We start from the raw sequence: 27,998 nt of genomic DNA, 5'->3' as shown, positions 1-27,998 counted from the left end.
GGTGTGAGTTTTCCTTGCCCTTATGTGGGCCTACCGAGGATGTCGTGGTGGTTTGTGCAGCCCTTTGAGACACTAGTGATTTAGGGCTATATAAGTAAACATTGATTGATTGATTGATATCTTTCTGTTCTATCCGCCATGTTTGTTTGTATTGGCATCACGCAGTGACGTCACAGGAAAATGGACGGGTGGATACAGCGATGGTGAAAATAAGGCACTTTGAAGCAGTTTTTCGGGATATTGCGTGATGTGTAAAACATTTTTAAAAACTTCAAAAAATAAAATAAGCCACTGGGGACTGATTTTTATTGGTTTTAACCCTTCTGAAATTGTGATAATGTTCCCCTTTAAGTTGCTGGGGCTGTGTCACCGCGAGAGGGAGGGACTTAAGCCATGAGACAATGCTGGTGTTTGTGCAACAGCCCCTGAGTGGAGGCTGGCTTGCTCTCGCTTGGCAACCACCGATGCGCTCATGGCTGACCGGAGAGGAAAGTGGACGGCTTGATCGCGGCTGTGAGATGCACCGGCGCAGGTAGGACGGACGGGATGGCAGAATATTGTTGTTGTTTTTTTACCAACCCTACTTTTCTAGCCTGGGAGGTATAGAGGTCGGCTAGGGGTCTCTTGGGTTTTGGCACGGTCACTTCCCCTCGGAGTGTGTGAATGCAGCCTGGCTGAAAGAAAGTTGCACTGAAAGAGGGATCAGTGAGAAGCATGTGCAGAATGTGGCTGGGATCCAGCAATGAAAACAACCGAGTTTAGGATAGGGATAGGATGCGGTAATTAATGATTAATGACAACATCTTTTGTAGTCGGGGCTCACGTGGTTAGAAGGGTATGGAGACGGTTTATGGTGGTAAGAATAGAGGTGGAGAGATTAAGACAAGATTAATTAGAGAGATGAGGGAAGAGGAGGAAGTCAGGGGAAGAAGAAATGAAAAGACAATATTTGTCCTGTAATATCTGCAATATTTAATATCCTCATGGTGTGCATGTGCTCTTATCCAGACCAAAGAGACTCTTGCCTTGTTGTTCTGTGTTATTATATCCACCCTCATGGCCGATTTGTATTTGGTTCATCTTATGCAATCCCGTTTTCTGTATGTTTTCCATTCAAGGCAGCAGTGGGAGAAAGTTGATGCAGTGGCGTGAGGGCAAGGGGCGGAAAAGAAAAAAAAAGCAAGAGGGGCTGGCCTTGAAGATACAGACCCGGGCATTGGTTTGGACCAAAACAGGAAAAAAAAGGGCGTCCACTCCTGCAGTGTCAGAGGAAAAAAAAAAAAAAAAGCAGTCCATTGGTGTCACGGTAAAAGAGCGCTGTTGAATTTGTTTGCAAAAGTACAGTAGGCGACCTTCTGGGGCTCAGCGCCGAAGTGTGGACAGGAAGAGGAGCTGTGGGCCAACACAAGCAGGATGACGGAGAATAAGATAAGGTCTTTGTTTTGTTCGAAAAAATCCTATTACTGGATACATATGTTCGACTCTAAAAATATGTTTTACTTTAATCATTCTATTTGATTATTGGTCTTAGCAGGCGCTTGTTGTGCCGAGAGCTGCGTGTGAATGTGTGCATGCATGTGTACCATGTGTCTATATGTTGATCCCTTTGCAGCCTCCCTGCTAAGCTGATTAATGGAGGCGTGGCGGGCCTTGTTGGTGTGACATGTGTATTTCCTATTGATCTGGCCAAGACCCGCCTACAGAACCAGCAGGGTGCCCAGGTGTACAAAGGAATGTGAGTACAGCCCTCACGACACACAATTAACACTAATATGTTCCTCTAGTCCCAGCATTTTTTGGTATATGTACAAACCCCGTTTCCATATGAGTTGGGAAATTGTGTTAGATGTAAATATAAACGGATTACAATAATTTGCAAATCCTTTTCAAGCCATATTCAGTTGAATATGCTACAAAGACAACATATTTGATGTTCAAACTCATAAACTTTATTTTATTTTTTTAGCAAATAATAATTGGCCGCAACAGGTGCCAAAGTAGTTGGGAAGGGCATGTTCACCACTGTGTTACATCACGTTTTCTTTTAACAACACTCAATAAACGTTTGGGAATTGAGGAAACTAATTGTTGAAGCTTTGAAAGTGGAATTATTTGATGTTCAAACTGATAAACATTATTTTTTTTGCAAGTAAGCATTAACTTTGGAATTTGATGCAAGGAACAGGTGACAAAAGAGTTGGAAAATGTGGCGATACATACTGATAAAGTTGAGGAATGCTCATCAAACACTTATTTGGAACATCCCACAGGTGTGCAGGCTAATTGGGAACAGGTGGGTGCCATGATTGGGTATATAAACAATTTCCCAAAAAATGCTCAGTCTTTCACAAGAAAGGATGGGGCGAGGTACACCCCTTTGTCCACAACTGCGTGAGCAAATAGTCAAACAGTTTAAGAACAACCTTTCTCAAAGTGACATTGCAAGAAATTTTGGGATTTCAACATCTACGCTCCATAATATCATCAAAAGGTTCAGATAATCTGGAGAAATCACTCCACGTAAGCGGCATGGCCGGAAACCAACATTGAATGACCGTGACCTTCGATCCTTCAAAAACCGACATCAATCTCTAAAGGATATCACCACATGGGCTCAGGAACAGTTCAGAAAACCAATGTCACTAAATAAAGTTTGTCGCTACATCTGTAAGTGCAATTTAAAGCTCTACTATGCAAAGCGAAAGCCATTTATCAACAACATCCAGAAACGCCGCCGGCTTCTCTGGGCCCGAGATCATCTAAGATGGACTGATGCAAAGTGGAAAAGTGTTCTGTGGTTTGACGAGTCCACATTTCAAATTGTTTTTGGAAATATTCGACAAAGGGGAAGCGAACCATCCAGACTGTTATCGACGCAAAGTTCAAAAGCCAGCATCTGTGATGGTATGGGGGTGTATTAGTGCCCAAGGCATGGGTAACTTCCACATTTGTGAAGGCACCATTAATGCTTAAAGGTACATACAGGTTTTGGAGCAACATATGTTGCCATCTATGTGCCGTCTTTTCAGCAAGACAATGCCAAGCCACACTCAGCACGTAAAAAAAGGGTACGGGTACTTTCCTGGCCCGCCTGCAGTCCAGTACTGTCTCCCATCAAAAATGTGTGGCGCATTATGAAGCGTAAAATACGACAGAGGAGACCCCGGACTGTTGAACAACTGAAGCTCTACATAAAACAAGAATGGGAAAGAATTCAACTTTCAAAGCTTCAACAATTAGTTTCCTCAGTTCCCAAACGTTTATTGAGTGTTGTTAAAAGAAAAGGTGATGTAACACAGTGGTGAACATGCCCTTTCCCAACTACTTTGGCACGTGTTACAGCCATGAAATTCTAAGTTAATCATTATTTACAAAAAAAAATTAAAGTTTATGAGTTTGAACATCAAATATGTTGTCTTTGTAGCATATTCAACTGAATATGGGTTGAAAAGGATTTGCAAATCATTGTATTCCGTTTATATTTACATCTAACCCTATTTCCCAACTCATATGGAAACGGGGTTTGTATTTTAGTATTACTACCCATGTGTCCCTTACGTTTCCCTCTCTAATGCAACCTAACCAATGAAAGCAGTTCATAGTCGGGGTTTGCTACCATTAATGGAGTTTTTCCTTGTCTCCGTCACCAATTTTAGACTTGTCTTTTGTTAATTAGTGCTATGTAAATACAATGTACTTAAAATGTAATCAACCGTTTTAAAACTGCTGGACGTTTAAAAAGGTTACAGGGCAGCATTTGCCAGGTACTCCAGTTGTCAGAGCTAGACATCCATCCATCTATCCATTTTCTACCGCTTGTCCTTTTGGGGGGAAAAATAGCCTTGTTGGGCAAAATACAAATGTCCACCGCAGAGGACACAGGTTCTCAGGGGAATATACACATGCACGAGCGATGGTCCATACGGGCTTCAATCTATATTGTGATATAAGTGCAGCCTCTTGCGATATCGATATATATCACAATATATCATTTGGTGTATAAAAGACAACACAAGCATTTCAAAACAGGTTATGAAGGCTCCTGATGGAGCTGCTGACATGTGTGGTAACATATTGTCAACGATCAGGGCGCATGGTGATGCGGGATTTTTGTTCTCCCAGGATGCAAACTTAAAACTTGATTTAATTATAAAATAACAATACTGGTACAAAAACAGAAAACAAACCGACTGGATGAGGTGCCGAGCGCACCGGAAGCTAAAGCTAACACTTAGCACAGACTGTGATACTTAGCAGGGGCTAGGAGACAAGAATAAACAAACGCGGCAGTCGCGTGATGCTAAAACAAAGAAGCCAGACCGACTGACTGGCGAAGGCAGGCTTAAATAATAATGTCAGTGATGACAAACAGGTGTGCTTCGGGTACGCGAGCGGCAGGTGAAAGTAATAAGTTGCTATGGTAACAAACTCAGGTGCATGAACAGGTACAAAAGGAGTCCGAGACCAACAGAAAAACACACGTGACCCGAAAACCCAAACAGAATATGATCCGCACAGTGGATCCTAACACCTATTGTGTCATTTAGAGTTGTGTAATTTTATTTTAAAGTATTATTAATGTTTTTGCAAATTTTCTGTTGATATTTGGTTACTTTCTGTCGTACCATGGCTCTGCTTACACTTCTGAAGAGCAGGCTTTGCCGAAGAGCAGTAAAACCCTGAAAAGCAGGGAAACCTGCAAAACAGGCCTGAAGGGATGAAATAGCCTCAGTGCGATCAGGGCGCATGGTGATGCGGGACTTTTGTTCTCCCAGGATGCAAACTTAAAACTTAAAACTTGATTTAATTATAAAATAACAATACTGGTACAAAAACAGAAAACAAACCGACTGGATGAGGTGCCGAGCGCACCGGAAGCTAAAGCTAACACTTAGCACAGACTGTGATACTTAGCAGGGGCTAGGAGACAAGAATAAACTTACGCGGCAGTCGCGTGATGCTAAAACAAAGAAGCCAGACCGACTGACTGGCAAAGGCAGGCTTAAATAATAATGTCAGTGATGACAAACAGGTGTGCTTCGGGTACGCAAGCGGCAGGTGAAAGTAATAAGTTGCTATGGTAACAAACTCAGGTGCATGAACAGGTACAAAAGGAGTCCGAGACCAACAGAAAAACACACGTGACCCGAAAACCCAAACAGAATATGATCCGCACAGTGGATCCTAACTCATATTGTGTCATTTAGAGTTGTGTTATTTTATTTTAAAGTATTATTAATGTTTTTGCAAATTTTCTGTTGATATTTGGTTACTTTCTGTCGTACCATGGCTCTGCTTACACTTCTGAAGAGCAGGCTTTGCCGAAGAGCAGTAAAACCCTGAAAAGCAGGGAAACCTGCAAAACAGGCCTGAAGGGATGAAATAGCCTCAGTGCGATCAGGGCGCATGGTGATGCGGGACTTTTGTTCTCCCAGGATGCAAACTTAAAACTTAAAACTTGATTTAATTATAAAATAACAATACTGGTACAAAAACAGAAAACAAACCGACTGGATGAGGTGCCGAGCGCACCGGAAGCTAAAGCTAACACTTAGCACAGACTGTTATACAGGGGGTAGGAGACAAGAATAAACTTACGCTGCAGTCGCGTGATGCTAAAACAAAGAAGCCAGACCGACTGACTGGCAAAGGCAGGCTTAAATAATAATGTCAGTGATGACAAACAGGTGTGCTTCGGGTACGCAAGCGGCAGGTGAAAGTAATAAGTTGCTATGGTAACAAACTCAGGTGCATGAACAGGTACAAAAGGAGTCCGAGACCAACAGAAAAACACACGTGACCCGAAAACCCAAACAGAATATGATCCGCACCGTGGATCCTAACACATATTGTGTCATTTAGAGTTGTGTTATTTTATTTTAAAGTATTATTAATGTTTTTGCAAATTTTCTGTTGATATTTGGTTACTTTCTGTCGTACCATGGCTCTGCTTACACTTCTGAAGAGCAGGCTTTGCCGAAGAGCAGTAAAACCCTGAAAAGCAGGGAAACCTGCAAAACAGGCCTGAAGGGATGAAATAGCCTCAGTGTTTTTTTTCCCCCCTGACTTAAGGACTATTGCTCTGTACTCCGGTATTGAGCACTGTTTTAACGGACAAACTACAGTAGTAATTTCCACAACTCTTATTTTTTTGTGATGGAGTGATTGGAGCTAATACTTGTTGGTTACAAAAAAAACAGTCATTAAGTTTGGTTCTTTTATGAATTTAGTATGGGTCTACTGAAAATGTGAGCAAATGTGCTGGGTCAAAAGTATACATACAGCAATGTTAATATTTGCTTACATGTCCCTTGGTGAGTTTCACTGCAATAAGGCGCTTTTGGTAGCCATCCACAAGCTTCTGGCAAGCCTCTGTTGAATTTTTGACCACTCCCCTTGACAAAATTGGTGCAGTTCAGCTAAATTTGTTGGTTTTCTGACATGAACTTCTTTCTTCAGCATTGTCCACATGTTTAAGTCAGGACTTTGGTAAGGCCATTCTAAAACCTTAATTGTAGTCTGATTTAGGCATTCCTTTACCACTTTTGACGTGTGTTTGGGGTCATTGTCCTGTTGGAACACCCAACTGCGCCCAAGACCCAACCTCCGGGCTGAGGATTTTTGGTTGTCCTGCACAATTTGGAGGTACTCCTCCAATTTTAATTTTCAAATTTACTCTCTGTACATCACCCGTTCCATTGGCAGCAAAACAGGCCCAGACACTACCACCACCATGCTAGGTGTGGTGTTCCTGGAAATAAAGGCCTCACCTTTTCTCCTCCAAACATATTGCTGGGTATTGTGGCCTAACAGCTAGATTTTTGCTTCATCTGACATCAAATGGACAAAGATAAGACCTTCTGGAGGAAAGTTCTGTGGCCAACAATATTAAATATAATTGTTAAATAAAATCTCGGCCTTGTTTTTATTGAATATTCAGGCCTACTGCGCTACTGCATTTTATTGTGGGTCATTATGGTTGTACCTAGAGAGCAAAGTTTTTTCTGGGGTGGTAGTTGGTGAAAAAAAGTTACAGAACCACTGATCTAGCGCTAAATGCGTGGGACGGCATGGCGCAGTGGAAGAGTGGCCGTGCGCAACCCGAGGGTCCCTGGTTCAATCCCCACCTAGTACCAACCTCGTCATGTCCGTTGTGTCCTGACCAAGACACTTCACCCTTGCTCCTGATGGGTGCTGGTTGGCGCCTTGCATGGCAGCTCCCTCCATCAGTGTGTGAATGTGTGTGTGAATGGGTAAATGTGGCAGTAGTGTCAAAGCGCTTTGAGTACCTTGAAGGTAGAAAAGCGCTATACAAGTACCGCCCATTTATCATATATGGGATTCTGGGTATTTGTTCTGTTGTGTTTATGTTGTGTTACAGTGCGGATGTTCTCCCGAAACGTGTTTGTCATTCTTGTTTGGTGTGGGTTCACAGTGTGGCGCATATTTGTAACAGTGTTAAAGTTGTTTATATCACAACCCTCAGTGTAACCTGTATGGCTGGTGACCAAGTATGCCTTGCAATCACTTGTGACCGGCCGGCACGCAGATAACATGGTGTAAAAACGGGCGCGACGACATGTTGTAGACATGTTGTGAAATACGGTAAAGACGTTGCCATCACGGCACGCCCTCAATAATGTAGTTCGAGTGATAATCGGAGACTGTTTTCCCCGAGTGATTTCTGGGAGAGGCACTTAAATCCGGAAACCTCCCGGAATAATCGAGGAGGTCGGCCATTATGCAGCTGAGCCACATCAGAGTGGTCAAAGAGCCGCGGGTTGCTGACCCCTGCTGTAGATGTAGAGAAAAACACTATTGATTTTGGGTATGTCTTTTCCAATCAAGCCCATGCTTTAGGACAGGGGTAGGGAACCTATGGCTCTAGAGCCAGATGTGGCTCTTTTGATGACTGCATCTGGCTCTCAGATAAATCTGAGCTGACATTGCTTAACAGGATAAGTAACGAATAATTCCACTTGTAATCATAGTGTTAAAAATAACATTCAAAATATAAAAAATTCTCATGCATTTTTATGTTCAAGAAGTTGCGTTAATGGCAAGAAGTAATTTATTTATTATTGGTTAGTGTTGGGCTTGCCCTCCTGGGAGTTCTTCAGACCACCAAGCACCGACATGAGAGCCTGTTTTACGGTAAAATATTGTTTAGTTTTTTCAATTAGTCTCTGTTGCGTTCCTGCAATTGTCTTTTTCTCTTTCGTCCTCACTCACGCTCTGGCTCCAGCTCCAACCCTGTCTCTCTTCCTGGCTGCTGCTTATAATAGAGCGACAGGTGATAAGATAAAAAGTTCCAGGTGGGCCTTCTACACACCTGTCGCTGATTTCGAGGCCGGTCCTGACAACATCTCGCTTTGCTGCAGGCCCACAGGCCACGCCCCCTCCACAGTTTGCTTCAGACTAACAATGTTATTACAAAGAATAAGAGACTTATTATACTCTGGAAATGCTGGTCTTACTTAAAAATGCACTCGTTTAGTTGTGTTCAGTGTTAAAAATATATCATATGGCTCTCAGGGAAATACATTTTAAAATATTAGTGATCCCCAAAGCCCAAAAAAAGTCTGCGGGCTGTAGAGCTTTTTCATTTCGGGCTCCAGTACTCTGGAATGCCCTCCCGGTAACAGTTCGAGATGCTACCTCAGTAGAAGCATTTAAGTCTCACCTTAAAACTCATTTGTATACTCTAGCCTTTAAATAGACTCCCTTTTTAGACCAGTTGATCTGCCGTTTCTTTTCTTTTTCTTCTATGTCCCACTCTCCTTTGTGGAGGGGGTCCGGTCCGATCCGGTGGCCATGTACTGCTCGCCTGTGTATCGGCTGGGGACATCTCTGCGCTGTTGATCAGCTTCCTCTTGGGATGGTTTCCTGCTGGCTCCGCTGTGAACGGGACTCTCGCTGCTGTGTTGGATCCGCTTTGGACTGGACTCTCGCGACTGTGTTGGATCCATTATGGATTGAACTTTCACAGTATCATGTTAGACCCGCTCGACATCCATTGATTTCCTCCTCTCCAAGGTTCTCATAGTCATTATTGTCACCGACGTCCCACTGGGTGTGAGTTTTCCTTGCCCTTATGTGGGCCTACCGAGGATGTCGTAGTGGTTTGTGCAGCCCTTTGAGACACTAGTGATTTAGGGCTATATAAGTAAACATTGATTGATTGATTGATATTTGGCTTCTTGGCTCTCTCAGCCAAAAAGGTTCCCGACCCCTGCTTTAGGAGGTAACTAATGGGATTCTTGCCACCATGCTCTTTTTATTTCATGGTAACTGGATTGTCCGGTCATATGAAACATTAGAGAGGAACATGAGCAACAAGAACAAATCTGTGTCCTTATAAGACCCTGAGAGATCATGTGCTGGGCTGTCCTGCCTCCTGGATGGGTGTGGCCGGACGCCCAGAATGTGGTTTTCCACTGTGACTCACAGATGGAAAAATAGCAGGAATGACTTATTCCCTTCAAGGCCTAATGATAATAAAGTTGGATTTTCAGCGCCGAGTAGAACATTTGTAAAGACACGATTATTCTGTGTTCTAAGTTCCATGCTGCAGTGATAATCCCATAAACATAGTGGTCGAGTTCAGTCTTTGTCTTTTGTCTTTATAGGTGGGACTGTCTGGCGAAGACGGTGCGCTCAGAAGGCTATTTTGGATGCTACAGAGGTATTCTTTGCATTTCTACTGCCTGTCACAAACAAACCTGCAGCTGTGCTTTACTATAAACGTAAACCCTGCCACCCACTCGCTTGTTTTTCTTGTCCCGCATTGGAGTAAGCTTAAGCCGCTGCCTTGAATCATTCTAATTCTGTTTTTCTTTGGGACCGTGTCATTAGTTTGTTTGTGTCCTTCAGGTGCAGCAGTCAACCTCACTCTTGTCACACCAGAAAAAGCCATAAAACTGGCAGCCAATGATGCCTTCAGACAGAAACTCTCCAAGAACGGGTAAACGGCAAAACACTAGATTTGAAGTTCACAAGGTGTAGTCTGAGCTCAAGTAAATAAGTGAAGTGAATTATATTTATACAGCACTTTTTCTCTAGTGACTCAAAGCGCTTTACATAGTGAAACCCAATATCTCATTTTTACATTTAAAGCAGTGTGGGTGGCACTGGAAGCAAGTGGGTATAGTGTCTTGCCCAAGGACACAACAGCAGTGACTAGGATGGCGGAAGTGTGGAGGGGGTCCGGTCCGATGACCATGGATGAAGTACTGGCTGTCCAGAGTCGAGACCCAGGATGGACCGCTCGCCTGTGTATCGATTGGGGACATCTCTACGCTGCTGATCCGCCTCCGCTTGGGATGGTTTCCTGTGGACGGGACTCTCGCTGCTGTCTTGGATCCGCTTTGAACTGAACTCTCGCGGCGGTGTTGGAGCCACTATGGATTGAACTTTCACAGTATCATGTTAGACCCGCTCCACATCCATTGCTTTCGGTCCCCTAGAGGGGGGGGGTTGCCCACATCTGAGGTCCTCTCCAAGGTTTCTCATAGTCAGCATTGTCACTGGCGTCCCACTGGATGTGAATTCTCCCTGCCCACTGGGTGTGAGTTTTCCTTGCCCTTTTGTGGGTTCTTCCGAGGATGTTGTAGTCGTAATGATTTGTGCAGTCCTTTGAGACATTTGTGATTTGGGGCTATATAAATAAACATTGATTGATTGATTGAAGTGGGGATCGAACCTGCAACCCTCAAGTTGCTGGCACGGCCGCTCTACCAACCGAGCTATACCACCCCATCAGTAGAAAGTGAGAAACAGTTTCCCCACAATGAATAGTCTGTCATTTCCAATCAGTAGAAAACTCGCTGGTTAAATAAAAAATAACTTAAATCCAAATTTGCCAGGGTTGGAAAAATAAAATAGCAGATCCACGTGGTGGGAATATTCCGGGACCATTTAGAATAGAATAGAGTTTTTATTGTCATTATTGCAGTGAACTGGTTCAAAGAACAACAGAATTGGAGCACATCCCCTAAGGTGCATATACACTTTGGTAATATAAATAGCAAAAAACATAGAAATAAGAGATGTATCCATATATATATATATATATATATATATATATATATATATATATATATATCCACACACATGCATGTATGCATAGATATGAATATATATACACACATATAACATTATTGCACATTATAGTCCGAAAAAATAAAAAATAAAAAGACACTCAGTGCCTGTTTAATGCTACTCTGGCTCTTGGGTAAAAGCTGTTTTTTAGTCTATTTGCTCCAGCTTTTAGCACCCTATAGCAGTGGTCCCCGTACCAGGCCGTGGCCTGATTGGTACCGGGCCGCAGAATAATTTTTTTATTCATTTTTATATATACATTAAAAAAATAAAAATAAAATAAAACATTTTTTTTTAAATAAATCAACATAAAAAACACAATATACACTTACAATTAGTGCACCAACCACAAAAGCCTCCCTTTTTCATGACAAGAAAAAAGTGAAGTGAAGTGAAGTGAATTATATTTATATAGCGCTTTTCTCTAGCGACTCAAAGCGCTTTACATAGTGAAACCCAATATCTAAGTTACATTTTTAAAGCAGTGTGGGTGGCACTGGGAGCAGGTGGATAAAGTGTCTTGCCCAAGGACACAACGGCAGTGACTAGGATGGCGGAAGCGGGAAAAAAAAAAAAGGTTCCCCCCTGGGCCGCAGGACAAATTAGTGAAGTGAAGTGAATTATATTTATATCTTCTATGTCCCACCCTCCCTTGTGGAGGGGGTCCGGTCCGATCCGGTGGCCATGTACTGCTTGCCTGTGTATCGGATGGGGACATCTCTGCGCTGCTGATCCGCCTCCGCTTGGGATGGTTTCCTGCTGGCTCCGCTGTGAACGGGACTCTCGCTGCTGTGTTGGATCCGCTTTGGACTGGACTCTCGCGACTGTGTTGGATCCATTGTGGATTGAACTTTCACAGTATCATGTTAGACCCGCTCGACATCCATTGCTTTCCTCCTCTCCAAGGTTCTCATAGTCATCATTGTCACCGACGTCCCACTGGGTGTGAGTTTTCCTTGCCCTTATGTGGGCCTACCGAGGATGTCGTAGTGGTTTGTGCAGCCCTTTGAGACACTAGTGATTTAGGGCTAAATAAGTAAACATTGATTGATTGATTGATTGTTTGATATATAGCGCTTTTTCTCTAGTGACTCAAAGCACTTTACATAGTGAAACCCAATATCTAAGTTACATTTAAACCAGTGTGGGTGGCACTGGGAGCAGATGGGTAAAGTGTCTTGCCCAAGGACACAACGGCAGTGACTAGGATGGCGGAAGCGGGAATCGAACCTGCAACCCTCAAGTTGCTGGCACGGCCGCTCTACCAACCGAGCTATGCCGCCCCAACTATAACTGAGTTGATGATTTCTGCTGGTGGTGTGCCTCCGGATTTTTTCAACGCAAAAAATGTGCCTTGGCTCAAAAAAGGTTGAAAAACACTGAATTAGATCATCTCCCACGGCACATTGGAATGTATGTTACGGCCGCGGCACAGTGGTTGAAAAACACTGCCTTAATCCACATGCAGATGGAGTTGGATAGACCCAGGTCTGACAGTTTGGACAACAGGTATTATGGTGTTAAATGCCCAACTATAATCCACAAAAAGCAGGCCCCCCCCCCCGTCTCCAGGTGACCCAGGGAGGAGTGTAGGGCTGTGGCGATGGCGTCCTCTGTGGACTTGTTGGCTCTGGAGGGCAAACTGGTGTGGGTGGAGCTCGGGAGGGAGGACTCAGGTAATATGGGTCCGCACCAGCTTCTGGAAGCACTTCATGGCTATAGCTGTAAGTGCGACTGGACGCTAGTCATTCAGACAGCTGACAGAGTTTTATGCAGGTGCAACTAGCAAATAAAGAAAATGTTTGACTCTTTAATAAAAGCTGGATGGATGTTGCTGCATTGAGGAATGTTGCATCAACTCGACCCTCCCTCTCCAAACAATCCTGCTAGCGCATGGGTGTCAAAGTCATTTCAGCTCAGGGGCCGCATGGAGGAAAATCTATTCCCTGGTGGGCCGTAATGGTAAAATAATGGCATGATAACTTAACAACAAAGTGAAGTGAAGTGAATCATTTTTATATAGCGCTTTTTCCTCAAGTGACTCAAAGCGCTTTACATAGTGAAACCCAATATCTAAGTTACATTTAAACCAGTGTGGGTGGCACTGGGAGCAGGTGGGTAAAGTCTCTTGCCCAAGGACACAATGGCAGTGAGTAGGATGGCGGAAGCGGGATTCAAACCTGCAACCCTCACGTTGCTGGCCCGGCCGCTCTACCAACCGAGCTAAACCACCACAAGACAACTCCAGGTTGTTTTCTTTGTTTTATCTTGGCCAAATATATAACAAGTTCTAGTTTGTTGAAAATTCTGAGGAAATTGGTGCAGCTTCAAAAACACAAGAAGGTTCTTTTTGCAAAAATGTATACAGTATATCTATTTTTATATTGCTATTTTTATCTTTGGTATGAGAATTATTATGTAACAACATTTATTAATATTTTTTTGGTTCTTTGTTGTGGGCTTCACGGTGGCAGAGGGGTTAGTGCGTCTGCCTCACAATAAGAAGGTCCTGCAGTCCTGGGTTCAAATCCAGGCTCGGGATCTTTCTGTGTGTAGTTTGCATGTTCTCCCCGTGACTGCGTGGGTTCCCTCCGGGTACTCCGGCTTCCTCCCACTTCCAAAGACATGCACCTGGGGATAGGTTGATTGGCAACACTAAATTGTCCCTAGTGTGTGAATGTTGTCTGTCTATCTGTGTTGGCCCTGCGATGAGGTGGCGACTTGTCCAGGGTGTACCCCGCCTTCCGCCCGATTGTAGCTGAGATAGGCGCCAGCACCCCCCGCGACCCCAAAAGGGAATAAGCGGTAGAAAATGGATGGGATGGTTCTTTGTTGTTGCTATTTTTGTATTATGACAATTTATTATTGGATCATGTTGTACTGCATTTTAATCATTTGTTCTGTGGTTGTGTGATGTTTTTTGCCTGGACCTCAGGAAGAATAGTCTCCACTGCGGTGTAGACTAATGGGGATCCTTAATAAACTAAACTAAACTAGATTTCTATCTACAAAGCCAGGAATAAATCAATCAATCAATCAATGTTTATTTATATAGCCCCAAATCACAAATGTCTCAAAGGACTGCACAAATAAACTTTAAGTCACAGTTTTTCTGGAATTGAAAAAAAAAAAAAATCACAACATGTTAACTCTTCTAAGTATCAAAGACCTCCTTTGTCATGTCCACGGATCAATCCAGTGCTATCTCAACAAACCGTAAGAAACGGAGGTAAAAACGATTCAAAAGGGTCAAGTTCACTTTTCTCGTGTTTGGCAGAAACATTTTGGGGCAACGAGGGTGCCAAATGACTATTTGTCCGAAGAAAAAGGAGACATTGGGCGGTTTAGCTCGGTTGGTAATGCGGCCGTGCCAGCAACTTGAGGGCTGCAGGTTCGATTCCCGCTTCCGCCATCCTAGTCAATGCCGTTGTGTCCTTGGGCAAGACACTTTACCCACCTGCTCCCAGTGCCACCCACACTGGTTTAAATGTTACTTAGATATTGGGTTTCACTATGTAAAGCGCTTTGAGTCACTAGAGAAAAGCACTATATAAATATAATTCACTTCACTTCACATAAAACGGCAGGTTTTAAGTTTCATTTGGGTCGACGCAAATCCCATAGGGGTGATGACTGGATGGTCAGCGCCTGAGAGCTGCGACCTACCACCATGACCTTGAACTACCTTCCCTCTGTTGCTAGATATCTGGAGATGTATGTTGTAATATGTATATGTGCCTGGCTTGGGAGTTTTTTTTCCCACTCCAGACTGGGCCCCCTTAGGAGCCCAGTCTGGATTGTATTTTTTTTACTCATCTTTCCCCAGCGTTGACCTTTTTCCCATCTTTTACGGGGCGCCTTATGACGACCCATCAGCGTTCTTGTTCTGTTTTGTCTAATCTTGAACAGGTTTGTGCTGAAAACAAAGTTTTGTTGTACTTGTGCAATGACAATCAATCAATCAATCAATCAATGTTTACTTATATAGCCCTAAATCACTAGTGTCTCAAAGGGCTGCACAAACCACTACGACATCCTCGGTAGGCCCACATAAGGGCAAGGAAAACTCACACCCAGTGGGACGTCGGTGACAATGATGACTATGAGAACCTTGGAGAGGAGGAAAGCAATGGATGTCGAGCGGGTCTAACATGATACTGTGAAAGTTCAATCCATAATGGATCCAACACAGTCGCGAGAGTCCAGTCCAAAGCGGATCCAACACAGCAGCGAGAGTCCCGTTCACAGCGGAGCCAGCAGGAAACCATCCCAAGCGGAGGCGGATCAGCAGCGCAGAGATGTCCCCAGCCGATACACAGGCAAGCAGTACATGGCCACCGGATCGGACCGGACCCCCTCCACAAGGGAGAGTGGGACATAGGAGAAAAAGAAAAGAAACGGCAGATCAACTGGTCTAAAAAGGGAGTCTATTTAAAGGCTAGAGTATACAATCAATCAATCAATCAATGTTTACTTATATAGCCCTAAATCAATGAGTTTTAAGGTGAAACTTAAATGCTTCTACTGAGGTGGCATCTCGAACTTTTACTGGGAGGGCACTCCAGAGTACTGGAGCCCGAAATATAGCCCGCAGACTTTTTTTGGGCTTTGGGAATCACTAATAAGCCGGAGTCCTTTGAACGCAGATTTCTTGCCATCAATTGAATAAATATAAGCAAGTCACTGTGATTAATCAAAATGGCCACCACAAAGCGGCACAACATTGTTAAGCAGAACAAAATTGATCCATGATTTTCCTTTTATATTTACAAATTTAAAAACTGAAAATGAAGAGTTGCTTGACCTATAAAGACCTATCCTATCCTTATTACATATAACTACATTTCACTTATGTATTCTTCTCCAACCTAAATAAAAAAAAAAGTCCAAAACTTTCTTTCGGGACTTCAAAAATCCTGAATTCTGAATTTGCTGGAATTTCCAAACATTTTCCACCTCTTTGTAAGCCGACACACTCCACAGTCATTTAGCATCTTGTAGGAGCAACACAACAAACAATAGGTTGTTTGCATAAGTGTATTGTTTATGTTTGCTCTGTCTCTGTCATCAGCCATTTACCCCTGTGGGGGGAGGTTCTGGCAGGGTGCGGGGCTGGCACCTGTCAGGTGGTGGTAACCACGCCCATGGAGATGCTTAAAATCCAACTACAGGATGCAGGGAGGCTGGGTGAGATATTCCATGAAATATTATTTCTACAGTCTTGAGTTTGGTCTCATTATAGAGATCGAAATCCTTTGTTCCGCGACAAAATGACGTTCTGTGAGAAGAATGCAGGCTCACATTTGATTCCTTTGATCAGCTGCCCAGAGGAAGGTCCCGACCTCAGCTCAGGCTTCTGGTCCTGGTCCAGCTCCATCATTGGTGGCCAGCCGGCCAGCGCGGTCCAATCCTCCCCAAAGGACATCAGCCACCAGCATCACAGTAGAGCTGCTGAAGACGCGAGGTCTGGCGGGTCTCTACCGGGGAGCAGGGGCCACCTTGATGAGGTACCACACACACACACACGTTTTTTTTACACATTTATGGGTTGCTAGCACAGTACAGTCGTTCATATCAGTGCATTAAGTATCATAAGTTAAATGTCAATAATGTCTGGGATAGGCTCCAGCTCAGGCCCGGGAAAAATACGGCCCGCGGGCCACATCTCCCAGCCCACTTCTCCAAAGTGGGCTGGCTCAGAATGGAGGACAGAGTAAAACAACTTGCACTGAGCCTGGTCTATAAAATCCGCTACACCTCCCTGATACCGAAGTACATGTCAAACTACTTCCTTAACGTAAATCAATCAATCAATCAATGTTTATTTATATAGCCCCAAATCACAAATGTCTCAAAGGACTGCACAAATCATTACGACTACAACATCCTCGGAAGAACCCACAAAAGGGCAAGGAAAACTCACACCCAGTGGGCAGGGAGAATTCACATTCAGTGGGACGCCAGTGACAATGCTGACTATGAGAAACCTTGGAGAGGACCTCAGATGTGGGCAACCCCCCCCCCTCTAGGGGACCGAAAGCAATGGATGTCGAGCGGGTCTAACATGATACTGTGAAAGTTCAATCCATAGTGGCTCCAAGACAGCAGTGAGAGTCCCGTCCACAGGAAACCATCTCAAGCGGATCAGCAGCGTAGAGATGTCCCCAACCGATACAGGCGAGCGGTCCATCCTGGGTCCCGACGAGCGGTCCATCCTGGGTCTCGACTCTGGACAGTCAGTACTTCATCCATGGTCATCGGACCGGACCCCCTCCACAAGGGAGGGGGGGACATAGGAGAAAGAAAAGAAGCGGCAGATCAACTGGTCTAAAAAGGAGGTCTATTTAAAGGCTAGAGTATACAGATGAGTTTTAAGGTGAGACTTAAATGCTTCTACTGAGGTGGCATCTCGAACTGTTACCGGGAGGGCATTCCAGAGTACTGGAGCCCGAACGGAAAACGCTCTATAGCCCGCAGACTTTTTTTGAGCTCTAGGAATCACTAATAAGCCGGAGTCTTTTGACCGCCATAACCACAACACCAGGGGGAGCTCCACAAACCACGTTAAACCCAGATTTCGATCTAACAAAGGTCTTAACTCATTCTCTTTCTATGCCACATCAATGTGGAATGCACTCCCAACAGGTATAAAAGTAAGTGCATCTCTATATTCCTTCAAAAGCGCTCTAAAACAACACCTCCAGGCAACTTCAACACTTTACTAATACCCTCCTCCATTCACATCCCATCTCCCCGGATTATAAACAACTCAAATGTACTTCTAATGTATATACTTGTTCTTATGCTATGTGAACTCACTATGTTCTCTGCTGGCTGTACATATCCTACTAAATAAGACCTACACTGTTTCAATGTCCACATTTCTCTGTTGATGCAATTGTTGATGACTGAAGTTCTGATATCAACCAAAGCTCCTCATCCCACCCCCCGGATTGTAAATAATGTAAATAATTCAATGTACATACTCTGATGATTAACTTGTGTGATGACTGTATTATGCTGATAGTATATATTTGTACCATGAATTGATTAACGTGGACCCCGACTTAAACAAGGTGAAAAACTTATTGGGGTGTTACCATTTAGTGGTCAATTGTACAGAATATGTACTGAACTGTGCAATCTACTAATAAAAGTATCAATCAATCAATCAACATGCAGCCCATTAAGATTTTCAATCCAGCCCGCCGGACGTTCTACATAATTCATTTTAGACCTTTAAAGGCCTACTTAAACCCACTACTAGCGACCACGCAGTCTGATAGTTTATATATCAATGATGAAATATTAACATTGCAACACATGCCAATACGGCCGCTTTAGTTTACTAAATTGCAATTTTAAATGTCCCTCCCTGTTGAAAACGTTGCGGGATGATGACGGGTGTTTGTGACATTATTTGTTGGAGGGGACATTTTATCTCGGCACCACTTACAGCTAAAAGTCGTCTCTTTTCATCGCACAATTACACAGTATTTTGGACATCTGTGTTGCTGAATCTTTTGCAATTTGTTCAATTAATAATGGAGACGTCAAAGAAGAATGCTGTTGGTGGAAAGCGGTGGATTGCAGCTGCCTTTAGCAACCCAAACACAGCCGGTGTTTCTTTGTTTGTCGTGAAGCTTTAACACAGAGCGGTCAAGCGAACATGTTTTCTCTACGTCAACCAGCAAGTTTTTGGATGGGGAATTGTGATATATATCTTACCGGAGAAATCATTGGATTATTCGTCGTCCTGCAGCAGCTGTTTAAAAGGCAGCTGTGAGCTTGGCTCCTCGGCTTCTTTCTGAGACCTCGAGGTATGTCTTTACAATTTTTAAAATCTCACTAAAACACTATTAAAACAATAAGCAGATAAGGGATCTTCCAGAATTATCCCAGTAAATGTGTTCTAATTACATCTGAAACGCTCACAATGCCGCCGCCCGGAGCCGTCGCTTTATTTTTTATTCATTCTAGTCCTTCACTATCAATATCCTAATTCACGAATCTTTCATCCTCGCTCAAATTAATGGGGAAATTGTCGCTTTCTCGGTCGGAATTGCTCTTACTGCTGGTGGCTCCCATTAAAAACAATGTGAATATGTGTGGAGCCCTACAACTCGTGATGTCACGCGCACATACTTCCAGTACAGGCAAGGCTTTTCTATTAGCGACCAAAAGTTGCGAACTTTATCGTGGATGTTCTCTACTAAATCCTTTCAGCAAAAATATGGCAATATGGCGAAATGATCAAGTATGACACATAGAATGGACCTGATATCCCCGTTTAAATAAGAACATCTCATTTTAGTAGGCCATTAAAGTACCAGGTGTGGTGAAATTCGTCCTCTGCATTGGACCCATCCCCTGGTTCGCTCCCTGGGAGGTGAGGGGAGCGGTGAGCAGCAGCGGTGGCTGCGCCCGGGAATAGTTTTTGGTGATTTAACCCCCAATTACAACCCTTGATGCTTGATTGTCCCATTTTTATAGTCTTTGGTATGACTCGGCCGGGGTTTGAACTCACAACCTACCGATCTCAAGGCGGACACTCTAACCCAGGGGTCACCAACGCGGTGCCCACGGGCACCAGGTCGCCCGTAAGGACCAGATGAGTCGCCCGCTGGCCTGTTCTAAAAATAGCTCAAATAGCAGCACTTACCAGTGAGCTGCCTCTATTTTTGAAATTTTATTTATTTACTAGCAAGCTGGTCTCGCTTTGCTGGACATTTTTAATTCTAAGAGAGACAAAACTCAAATAGAATTTGAAAATCCAAGAAAATATTTTAAAGACTTGGTCTTCACTTGTTTAAATAAATTCATTTATTTTTTTACTTTGCTTCTTATAACTTTCTGAAAGGCAATTTTAGAGAAAAAAATCCAACCTTAAAAATGATTTTAGGATTTTTAAACACATATACCTTTTTACCTTTTAAATTCCTTCCTCTTCTTTCCTGACAATTTAAATCAATGTTCAAGTAAGTTTATTTTTTTTATCGTAAAGAATAATGAATACATTTTAATTTAATTCTTCATTTTAGCTTCTTTTTTTTTGACAAAGAATATTTGTGAAATATTTCTTCAAACGTATTATGATTAAAATTCCCCCCCAAAAATATTCTGGCAAATCTAGAAAATCTTTAGAATCAAATTCAAATCTTATTTCAAAGTCTTTTGAATTTCTTTTCAAATTTTTGTTCCGGAAAATCTAGAAGAAATAATGATTTGTCTTTGTTAGAAATATTGTTACGCCTGTTCGGCATTGTGACGGGTTCAATTCCCTCGTGGCTGCGTCAACAAGTGAACAGAGCAAAGGTAAGAATATAAACAATTTATTTAACGAAAAGGATCTATGAAACAAAACACTGGTGCTAATGAAAGGCAGACCAAAGACGCTAGCATAAAAGCTAGGATATACAAAAATGAGAACTAAACTGGCACATAGACACATTAAAGAGTAAAACAAAACATACAGCATGAGAGCCGGAATAAACAAATGGCTGAGCGTGAAAAGCTAGCGAGAATATACATACGATGTAGAGTGCAGGCGTAACTTGTTGCGTGAAAGCAAATTTGGATCCCAGACTGAACGACAAAAGATGCAGGGTTATATAAGGCAGGTGATTAGTGAGGACAGGTGTGCAGGGCCGTGAGAAACAGGTGAAAACTGATAAGCTACCATGGTGACCGACATAAACAGGAAATAATAGGATCAGATGGAGAGTGAAAATAAAAATGGAACCCATCCATCCATCCATTTTCTACCGCTTATTCCCTTTCGGGGTCGCGGGGGGCGCTGGCGCCTATCTCAGCTACAATCGGGCGGAAGGCGGGGTACACCCTGGACAAGTCGCCACCTCGTCGCAGGGCCAACACAGATAGACAGACAACACTCGCACTCACATTCACACACTAGGGTGGAACAATAAACAATAATATGTGGAGGATCCAAAAAGCGGATCTAAACAAATATAGCTTGGTCCAATTTTTTATATATTTTGACAAAGTGCAGATTGAATTTTAATTTATTTAAAACATGTCATCAAAATTCTAAAAGTAATCTTAATCAGGAAAAATTACTAATGATGTTTTATAATTTATTATTATTATTTTTTTTTTTTCAAAAAGATTCGAATTAGCTAGTTTTTCTCTTCTTTTTTTCGGTTGAATTTTGAATTTTAAAGAGTCGAAATTGAAGATAAACTATGTTTGAAAATTACATTTTCTTTTTTTCCCCTGATTTCTTCTCTTTTAAACCGTTCAATTAAGTGTTTTTTTCATCATTTATTTTCTACAAAAAACCTTCTGTAGAAGGAAAAAAAATGTACGACGGAATGACAGACAGAAATACCCATTTTTTATATATATATATATATATATATATATATATATATATATATTAATATATATATATATATATAGATTTATTTACTTAAGGTAAATTGAGCAAATTGGCTATTTCCGGCAATTTATTTAAGTGTGTATCAAACTGGTAGCCCTTCGCACTAATCAGTACCCAAGAAGTATCTCTTGCTTTCAAAAAGGTTGCTGACCCCTCCTCTAACCACTAGTCCACCGAAAAAAAAAAGTATTAATAAAACAAATCAACATTAACAACTGAATGTATAGAATGTGTTTGTACTTGAAGTCAAACCTGGTCATTACTCTTTAGATTGTTACCGTGTGGATTACATAACCAACATGTTTGTTGTCGTCTTTCCTGACACCTCCTAATCAACACTAATCAATACGTCCCTCCAGCTATGTCTGGCTGCCATGTAGTAACGTGAAAGGCTCGCTCCCTGCTTGCATCCAATAGCTATTTGTCGTTTTCTTTTCCGTTTATCTCTACCACTCCTATTCGGACATGTTGAATTCTGCAGGTGCCGTCGTTATTACCTGTCCCAGACACAATCATAACTGGACACCATCTGCTTTCACACTTTTTCCAGAGATGTCCCCTTCTCAATGATCTACTTCCCGCTGTTCGCCAACCTGAACTCGCTGGGCAGGGAAAAACAGGGAAGCCCGGGCGAAGTGCAGGCCCGAGCGCCTTTCTGGCAGTCCTTTGTGGCAGGTTGCTCCGCAGGCTCAGTGGCAGCTGTGGCCGTCACGCCGCTGGATGGTGAGGAAGGAAAGCAGAGCGCCATTAGAAAAGCTGAACTGAATTGTAGCTGCAGGTCATCTTATTAGAGCTGCTCAAAAGATTGATTCACAACCACATTGCGATTGTCAGTGATCCCGATTCCAAATCGATTCATAATTTCCGAGAATCCCCCCCCCCAAAAAAAAAATATATATATACTGTATATATGTCTTGATTGGATTATCCAGAGAATATTGCTCGATACCGTGGTAGAGCGCAATATGTAGGTGTGGGAAAAATCACAAGACTACTTCGTCTCTACAGAACTGTTTCATGAGGGGTTCCCTCAATCATCAGGAGATTTTTAATGGAAGCATTCACATACAATGGTTTATATAGGGCACAGAGTGGGTGGGTACAGGCAGGGGTGGGGGCATGATGATTGGCTCATGTGTTACCTAGGAGGTGTTTCCGTCTGTGGCGGCATGTTGAAATGATTTCACTGCGCTTGTTGAGGGATGATAGATCTGGATGATATATAATAAACAGTTTCTCTTTTAAGCATAGGTTGCATCTTTTATTACCACTGTTGTAAGGTGTGCTGGATGCAAGAATTTGACATGTTATGGAATATTCAACATTATTGTCTTTGAGGTTCCAAATGTGTTTGCTGAGTTCTGTAGAATTCTGAATTGCTGAATTCTGTAGAATTCTGTAGAATTCTGTAGAACCAGACTTTGCGGAATTCTACAGAACTCAGCAAACACATTTGGAACCTCAAATTGTGGGTTCTTCCGAGGATGTTGTAGTCGTAATAATTTGTGCAGTCCTTTGAGACATTTGTGATTTGGGGCTATATAAATAAACATTGATTGATTTATTGAAAGACAATAATGTTGAATATTCAATAACATGGCAAATTCTTGCATCCAGCACACCTTACAACTGTGGTAATAAAAGATGCAACCTATGCTTAAAAGAGAAGCTGTTTATTATATATCATCCAGATCCATCATCCCTCAACAAGCGCATGAAATCATTTCAACATGCCGCCACAGACGGAAACTTTTCCACCTCCTAGGTAACACATGAGCCAATCACCACACCCTACGCCTGCCTGTACCCACCCACTCTGTGCCCTATATAAACCATTGTATGTGAATGCTTCCATTAAAATCTCCTGATGATTGAGGGAACCCCTCATGAAACAGTTCTGTAGAGACGAAGTAGTCTTGTGATTTTTCCCACACCTACCTATATATATTGTATATATATGTATATAAATAAATATATATCTACACACATACACACATATATATATATATATATATATACATACAGTGGGGCAAAAAAATATTTAGTCAGCCAGCGATTGTGCAAGTTCTCCCACTTCAAAGGATGACAGAGGTCTGTCATTTTCATCATAGGTACACTTCAACTGTGAGAGACAGAATGTGAAAAAAATCCAAGAATTCACATTATAGGAATTTTTAAATAATTTATTTGTAAATTATGGTGGAAAATAAGTATTTGGTCAACCATTCAAAGCTCTCACTGATGGAAGGAGGTTTTGGCTCCAAATCTCAGGATACATGGCCCCATTCATTCTTTCCTTAACACGGATCAATCGTCCTGTCCCCTTAGCAGAAAAACAGCCCCAAAGCATGATGTTTCCACCCCCATACTTCACAGTAGGTTTGGTGTTCTTGGGATGCAACTCAGTATTCTTCTTCCTCCAAACACGACGAGTTGAGTTTATAGCAAAAAGTTCTATTTTGGTTTCATCTGACCGCATGACATTCTCCCAATCCTCTGCTGTATCATCCATGTATCCATTTTGGTATAAACTCATGCATAGTATTCATACAGCACTGAACATGCCCTTTCCCAACTACTTTGGCATGTGTTGCAGCCACAAAATTCTAAGTTATTATTTGCAAAAAAAAAAATAAAGTTATGAGTTTGAACATGAAATATCTTGTCTTTGTAAGGCATTCAACTGAATATGGGTTGAAAATGATTTGCAAATCATTGTATTCGGTTTATATTTACATCTAACACAATTTCCCAACTCATATGGAAACGGGGTTTGTATGTATGATGTGATTTCTTTGATGGAAAAAGCCTTCAGTAACAAAATGTCTTTCCCACCCGTAGTCATAAAAACCCGCCTGCAAACACTGCAAAAAGGTGAAGGGGAGGACAGCTACAGAGGAATCGCTGACTGCACACGGTAAATATTTCAGAATAAAAACAGTTATTTGTCTTATTGCGATCTGTTTGAGCTGTGATCGCGTGTCCTTCTGCAGGCGCATCCTGAGGCGAGAGGGCCCGTCGGCGTTCCTAAAGGGTGCAGCGTGTCGTGCGCTGGTCATCGCCCCGCTTTTTGGCATCGCACAGGGCGTCTACTTTCTCGGCGTCGGGGAGACGCTGCTCGGCTTGCTGGGATAGCAAACACGACAAGTTTTGCTGCCTCAATCAGCAGATCCATGAACACAAAGAGGGTGAGGAGGAGAAGAAGAAGAAGGTGTCCTTGTGGGGACCCTGCAGGCAACAGGGTGGCATTGGGTAACAGGGTCCTCTTTGTGGGCTTCATGTCCTGAAAACCAGCCTCATTGTTGCAATAGGAGCTGGTTCTTCAACCCCCAAAAAAGATCATCTAGTCTCGTTAAGGCTGTGAGCTAAAACTCGTCACGATTAAACGACAATCATGCATAGTATTCATACAGCACTTATTGAATCTACAGTGCCTTGCAAAAGTATTCACCTCCTTCGGCCTTTTAGCTACCGTATTTCCTTGAATTGCCGCCAGGGCACTAATTAATTTAAAACCTCTTCTCACTCCTGCGCTTACCAAAGGCATGCGGTAAAAGTAAGCATGCGCTAATTAATTTAAAACCTCTTCTCACTCCTGCGCTTACCAAAGGCATGCGGTAAAAGTAAGCATGCGCTAATTAATTTAAAACCTCTTCTAACTCCTGCGCTTACCAAAGGCATGCGGTAAAAGTAAGCATGCGCTAATTAATTTAAAACCTCTTCTCACTCCTGCGCTTACCAAAGGCATGCGGTAAAAGTAAGCATGCGCTAATTAATTTAAAACCTCTTCTCCTGCGCTTACCAAAGGCATGCGGTAAAAGTAAGCATGCGCTAATTATTTTAAAACCTCTTCTCCAGGGGTCACCAACCTTTTTGAAAGCAAGAGCTACTTCTTGGGTACTGATTAATGTGGAAGGGCTACCAGTTTGATACACACTTCAATAAATAGCCAGAAATAGCCAAATTGCTCAATTTACCTTTAACTCTGTTATTATTAATAATTAATTATATTTATCTTTGTGGAAACACTGATCATCTTAATGATTTCTCACAATAAATATATATAGAAACAGATAAATATATAAAGAAAGGGGTATTTCTGTCTGTCATTCCGTCTTACATTTTTTTTCCTTCTACGGAAGGTTTTTTGTAGAGAATAAATGGGGGGAAAAAAACACTTAATTGAACGGTTTAAAAGAGGAGAAACACGAAAAAAATGAAAATTACATTTTGAAACGTAGTTTATCTTCAATTTCCACTCTTCAAAATTCAACCGAAAAAAAGAAGAGGAAAAACTAGCTAATTCTTTTTTTTTTTTTTAATTATTGTGCGGACTGGTGGGCATTGTGATGCCGGGTTCGATTCCCTCGAGGATGCGTTGACGTGAACACAACAAAAGGTAGGATCTTAAAGTATTTATTTAACAAAAAGAGAGCTCTGAACAGAAATGCTGGAGCTAATAAAAAGGCAAACCAAAAACGCTAGTATGAAAACTAGGAAATACAAACAGAAAACTAAACTTGGCATGAAAGCACAAACGAGAAAACAAATCATCAGTATGAAAACTGGAATAATCAAGTGGCATAGCATGAGAGCTAGCGAGACTAAAAGTAGAAAAAGTAGCAGTCGTCACTTGTTGCATGAGAGCAATTTATGAACCCAGGAAGAAATGAACAAAGAGGCTGTCTTAAATAGGAGGGTGATTAGACCAAACAGGTGTGTGTGGACCGGGATTGGCAGGTGGACTGATGAGTTACCATGGTGACAGGCTAAACAGGAAATAAACAGTCACTTGACGGAGAGTGATACCAGAAAGGAAAAATAACTAATATGTGTAGATAGGAGCAGCGGATCGCAACAATTATAATAATTAATGGAACATCATTAGTAGTTTTTCCTGATTAAGATTACTTTTAGAATTTTAATGACATGTTTTAAATAGGTTAAAATCCAATCTGCACTTTGTTAGAATATATAACAAATTGGACCAAGCTATATTTCAAAGACAAATCATTATTTCTTCTAGATTTTCCAGAACAAAAATTTTAAAAGAAATTCAAAAGACTTTGAAATAAGATTTAAATTTGGTTCTACAGATTTTCTAGATTTGCCAGAATATTTTTTTTGAGTTTTAATCATAAATTTGAAGAAATATTTCACAAATATTCTTCGTCAAAAAAACAGAAGCTAAAATGAAGAATTAAATTAAAATGTATTTATTATTCTTTACAATAACACAAAAATAATTTACTTGAACATGATTTAAATTGTCAGGAAAGAAGAGGAAGGAATTTAAAAGGTAAACAAGTATATGTGTTTAAAAATCCTAAAATCATTTTTAAGGTTGTATTTTTTCTCTAAAATTGTCTTTCTGAAAGTTATAAGAAGCAAAGTAAAAAAATAAATGAATTTATTTAAACAAGTGAAGACCAAGTCTTTAAAATATGTTCTTGAATTTTCAAATTTTATTTGAGTTTTGTCTCTCTTCGAATTAAACCAGACCAGCTTGCTAGTAAATAAAAAAAAAATCAAAAATAGAGGCAGCTCACTGGTAAGTGCTGCTATTTGAGCTATTTTTAAAACAGGCCAGCGGGCGACTCAACTGGTCCTTACGAGCTACCTGGTGCCCGCGGGCACCGTGTTGGTGACACCAGCTCTTCTCACTCCAGCACTTACCAAAGGCATGCAGTATAAATTTGAGTGTGATGTAAGCTTGGACCTTAAATCCTACTGAATAGCTGTTAATCTTCTTCCCTTTATGCGATTTCAAATTACCGGTATTGAAATCAGCCTCCTCCATTTTGAAAATGATGACAGGAGTTTGACCAGGCGGTAGTTGAAGGCAGGCACTTACTATATATGCCCTGCGGCAATTCAAGGAAATACAGTATTTTGTTACATTTCAAGCTGTTTTTAATCAGAATATTACGAGATGGATCCGTACAAAATAGTCTAAACCGGGGGCACCCACATTTTTTTCCCTTCCAAGGACCAAAGTGAAAAAGTGTTAATGGCATGTGACCTAGCCTAAATGTAAATAATTAAGTTCATGTAATTATTTAATTAGACGGATGAATAACTTTTATTTGGAGGCCGCAACTCACACCTCCTGATGTTTTTCCCCATTTTTTATGTGTACCAAACATGTTTTATTCCAGTTCACGAAAACTTGAATTTAATTTGAATAATGTTTTGAACGACGATTTTATGGGGAAAAATTTGGTTAAATACAGTATTTATCGGACCATAAGCCGCTATTTTTTGACCCCCGTCGGCTTATAAAACGGTGCGGCTAAATTATGGCTTTTTCTTCGCTACCGGTCACGTTTTGTATTCAACAAATTGTTTTCATAAAACACTCGACAGAGACACTGAAAAGGTGTTGTTGTTGTTTGTGCTATGGCGCCCTCTTTTGGACGACTACTCTCACTGCAGGTGCTGCTGGTCGAAAATGTATTTCCTGTTCCGTTCTTAGAACCGGAAGTACATTAGGTTT

At 41.8% G+C, this 27,998-nt stretch overlaps 1 protein-coding gene across 1 annotated transcript; it reads left to right on the top strand.

Annotated features, from left to right (window-relative positions):
• The first annotated feature begins 387 nt into the window (after window positions 1–387).
• slc25a18 (solute carrier family 25 member 18) lies at window positions 388–25,811 on the top strand. Its single transcript, XM_061917980.1, has 10 exons — window positions 388–532; window positions 1,119–1,433; window positions 1,613–1,735; window positions 9,630–9,685; window positions 9,874–9,964; window positions 16,172–16,287; window positions 16,421–16,607; window positions 22,053–22,225; window positions 24,344–24,419; window positions 24,496–25,811. The coding sequence occupies exons 2-10, from the start codon at window positions 1,414–1,416 to the stop codon at window positions 24,635–24,637; spliced, it is 984 nt and encodes a 327-aa protein (XP_061773964.1). The 5' UTR covers window positions 388–532; window positions 1,119–1,413; the 3' UTR covers window positions 24,638–25,811.
• The last annotated feature ends 2,187 nt before the right edge of the window (window positions 25,812–27,998 follow it).

The sequence above is a fragment of the Nerophis ophidion genome, linkage group LG12, assembly GCF_033978795.1.
Source record: "Nerophis ophidion isolate RoL-2023_Sa linkage group LG12, RoL_Noph_v1.0, whole genome shotgun sequence".
Taxonomy (NCBI): Eukaryota; Metazoa; Chordata; class Actinopteri; order Syngnathiformes; family Syngnathidae; genus Nerophis; species Nerophis ophidion.
Note: the sequence above shows the minus strand (reverse complement) of the source record. Positions and strands in the feature narration are given on the sequence as shown.

Coding starts and splice junctions, on each gene's coding strand:
- slc25a18 (XM_061917980.1), top strand. CDS start 1,414: ATGACGGAGAATAAGATAAG. Junction 1,736..9,629: donor GCCCAGGTGTACAAAGGAAT/GTGAGTACAGCC, acceptor TTGTCTTTATAG/GTGGGACTGTCTGGCGAAGA. Junction 22,226..24,343: donor GGCCGTCACGCCGCTGGATG/GTGAGGAAGGAA, acceptor TCCCACCCGTAG/TCATAAAAACCCGCCTGCAA.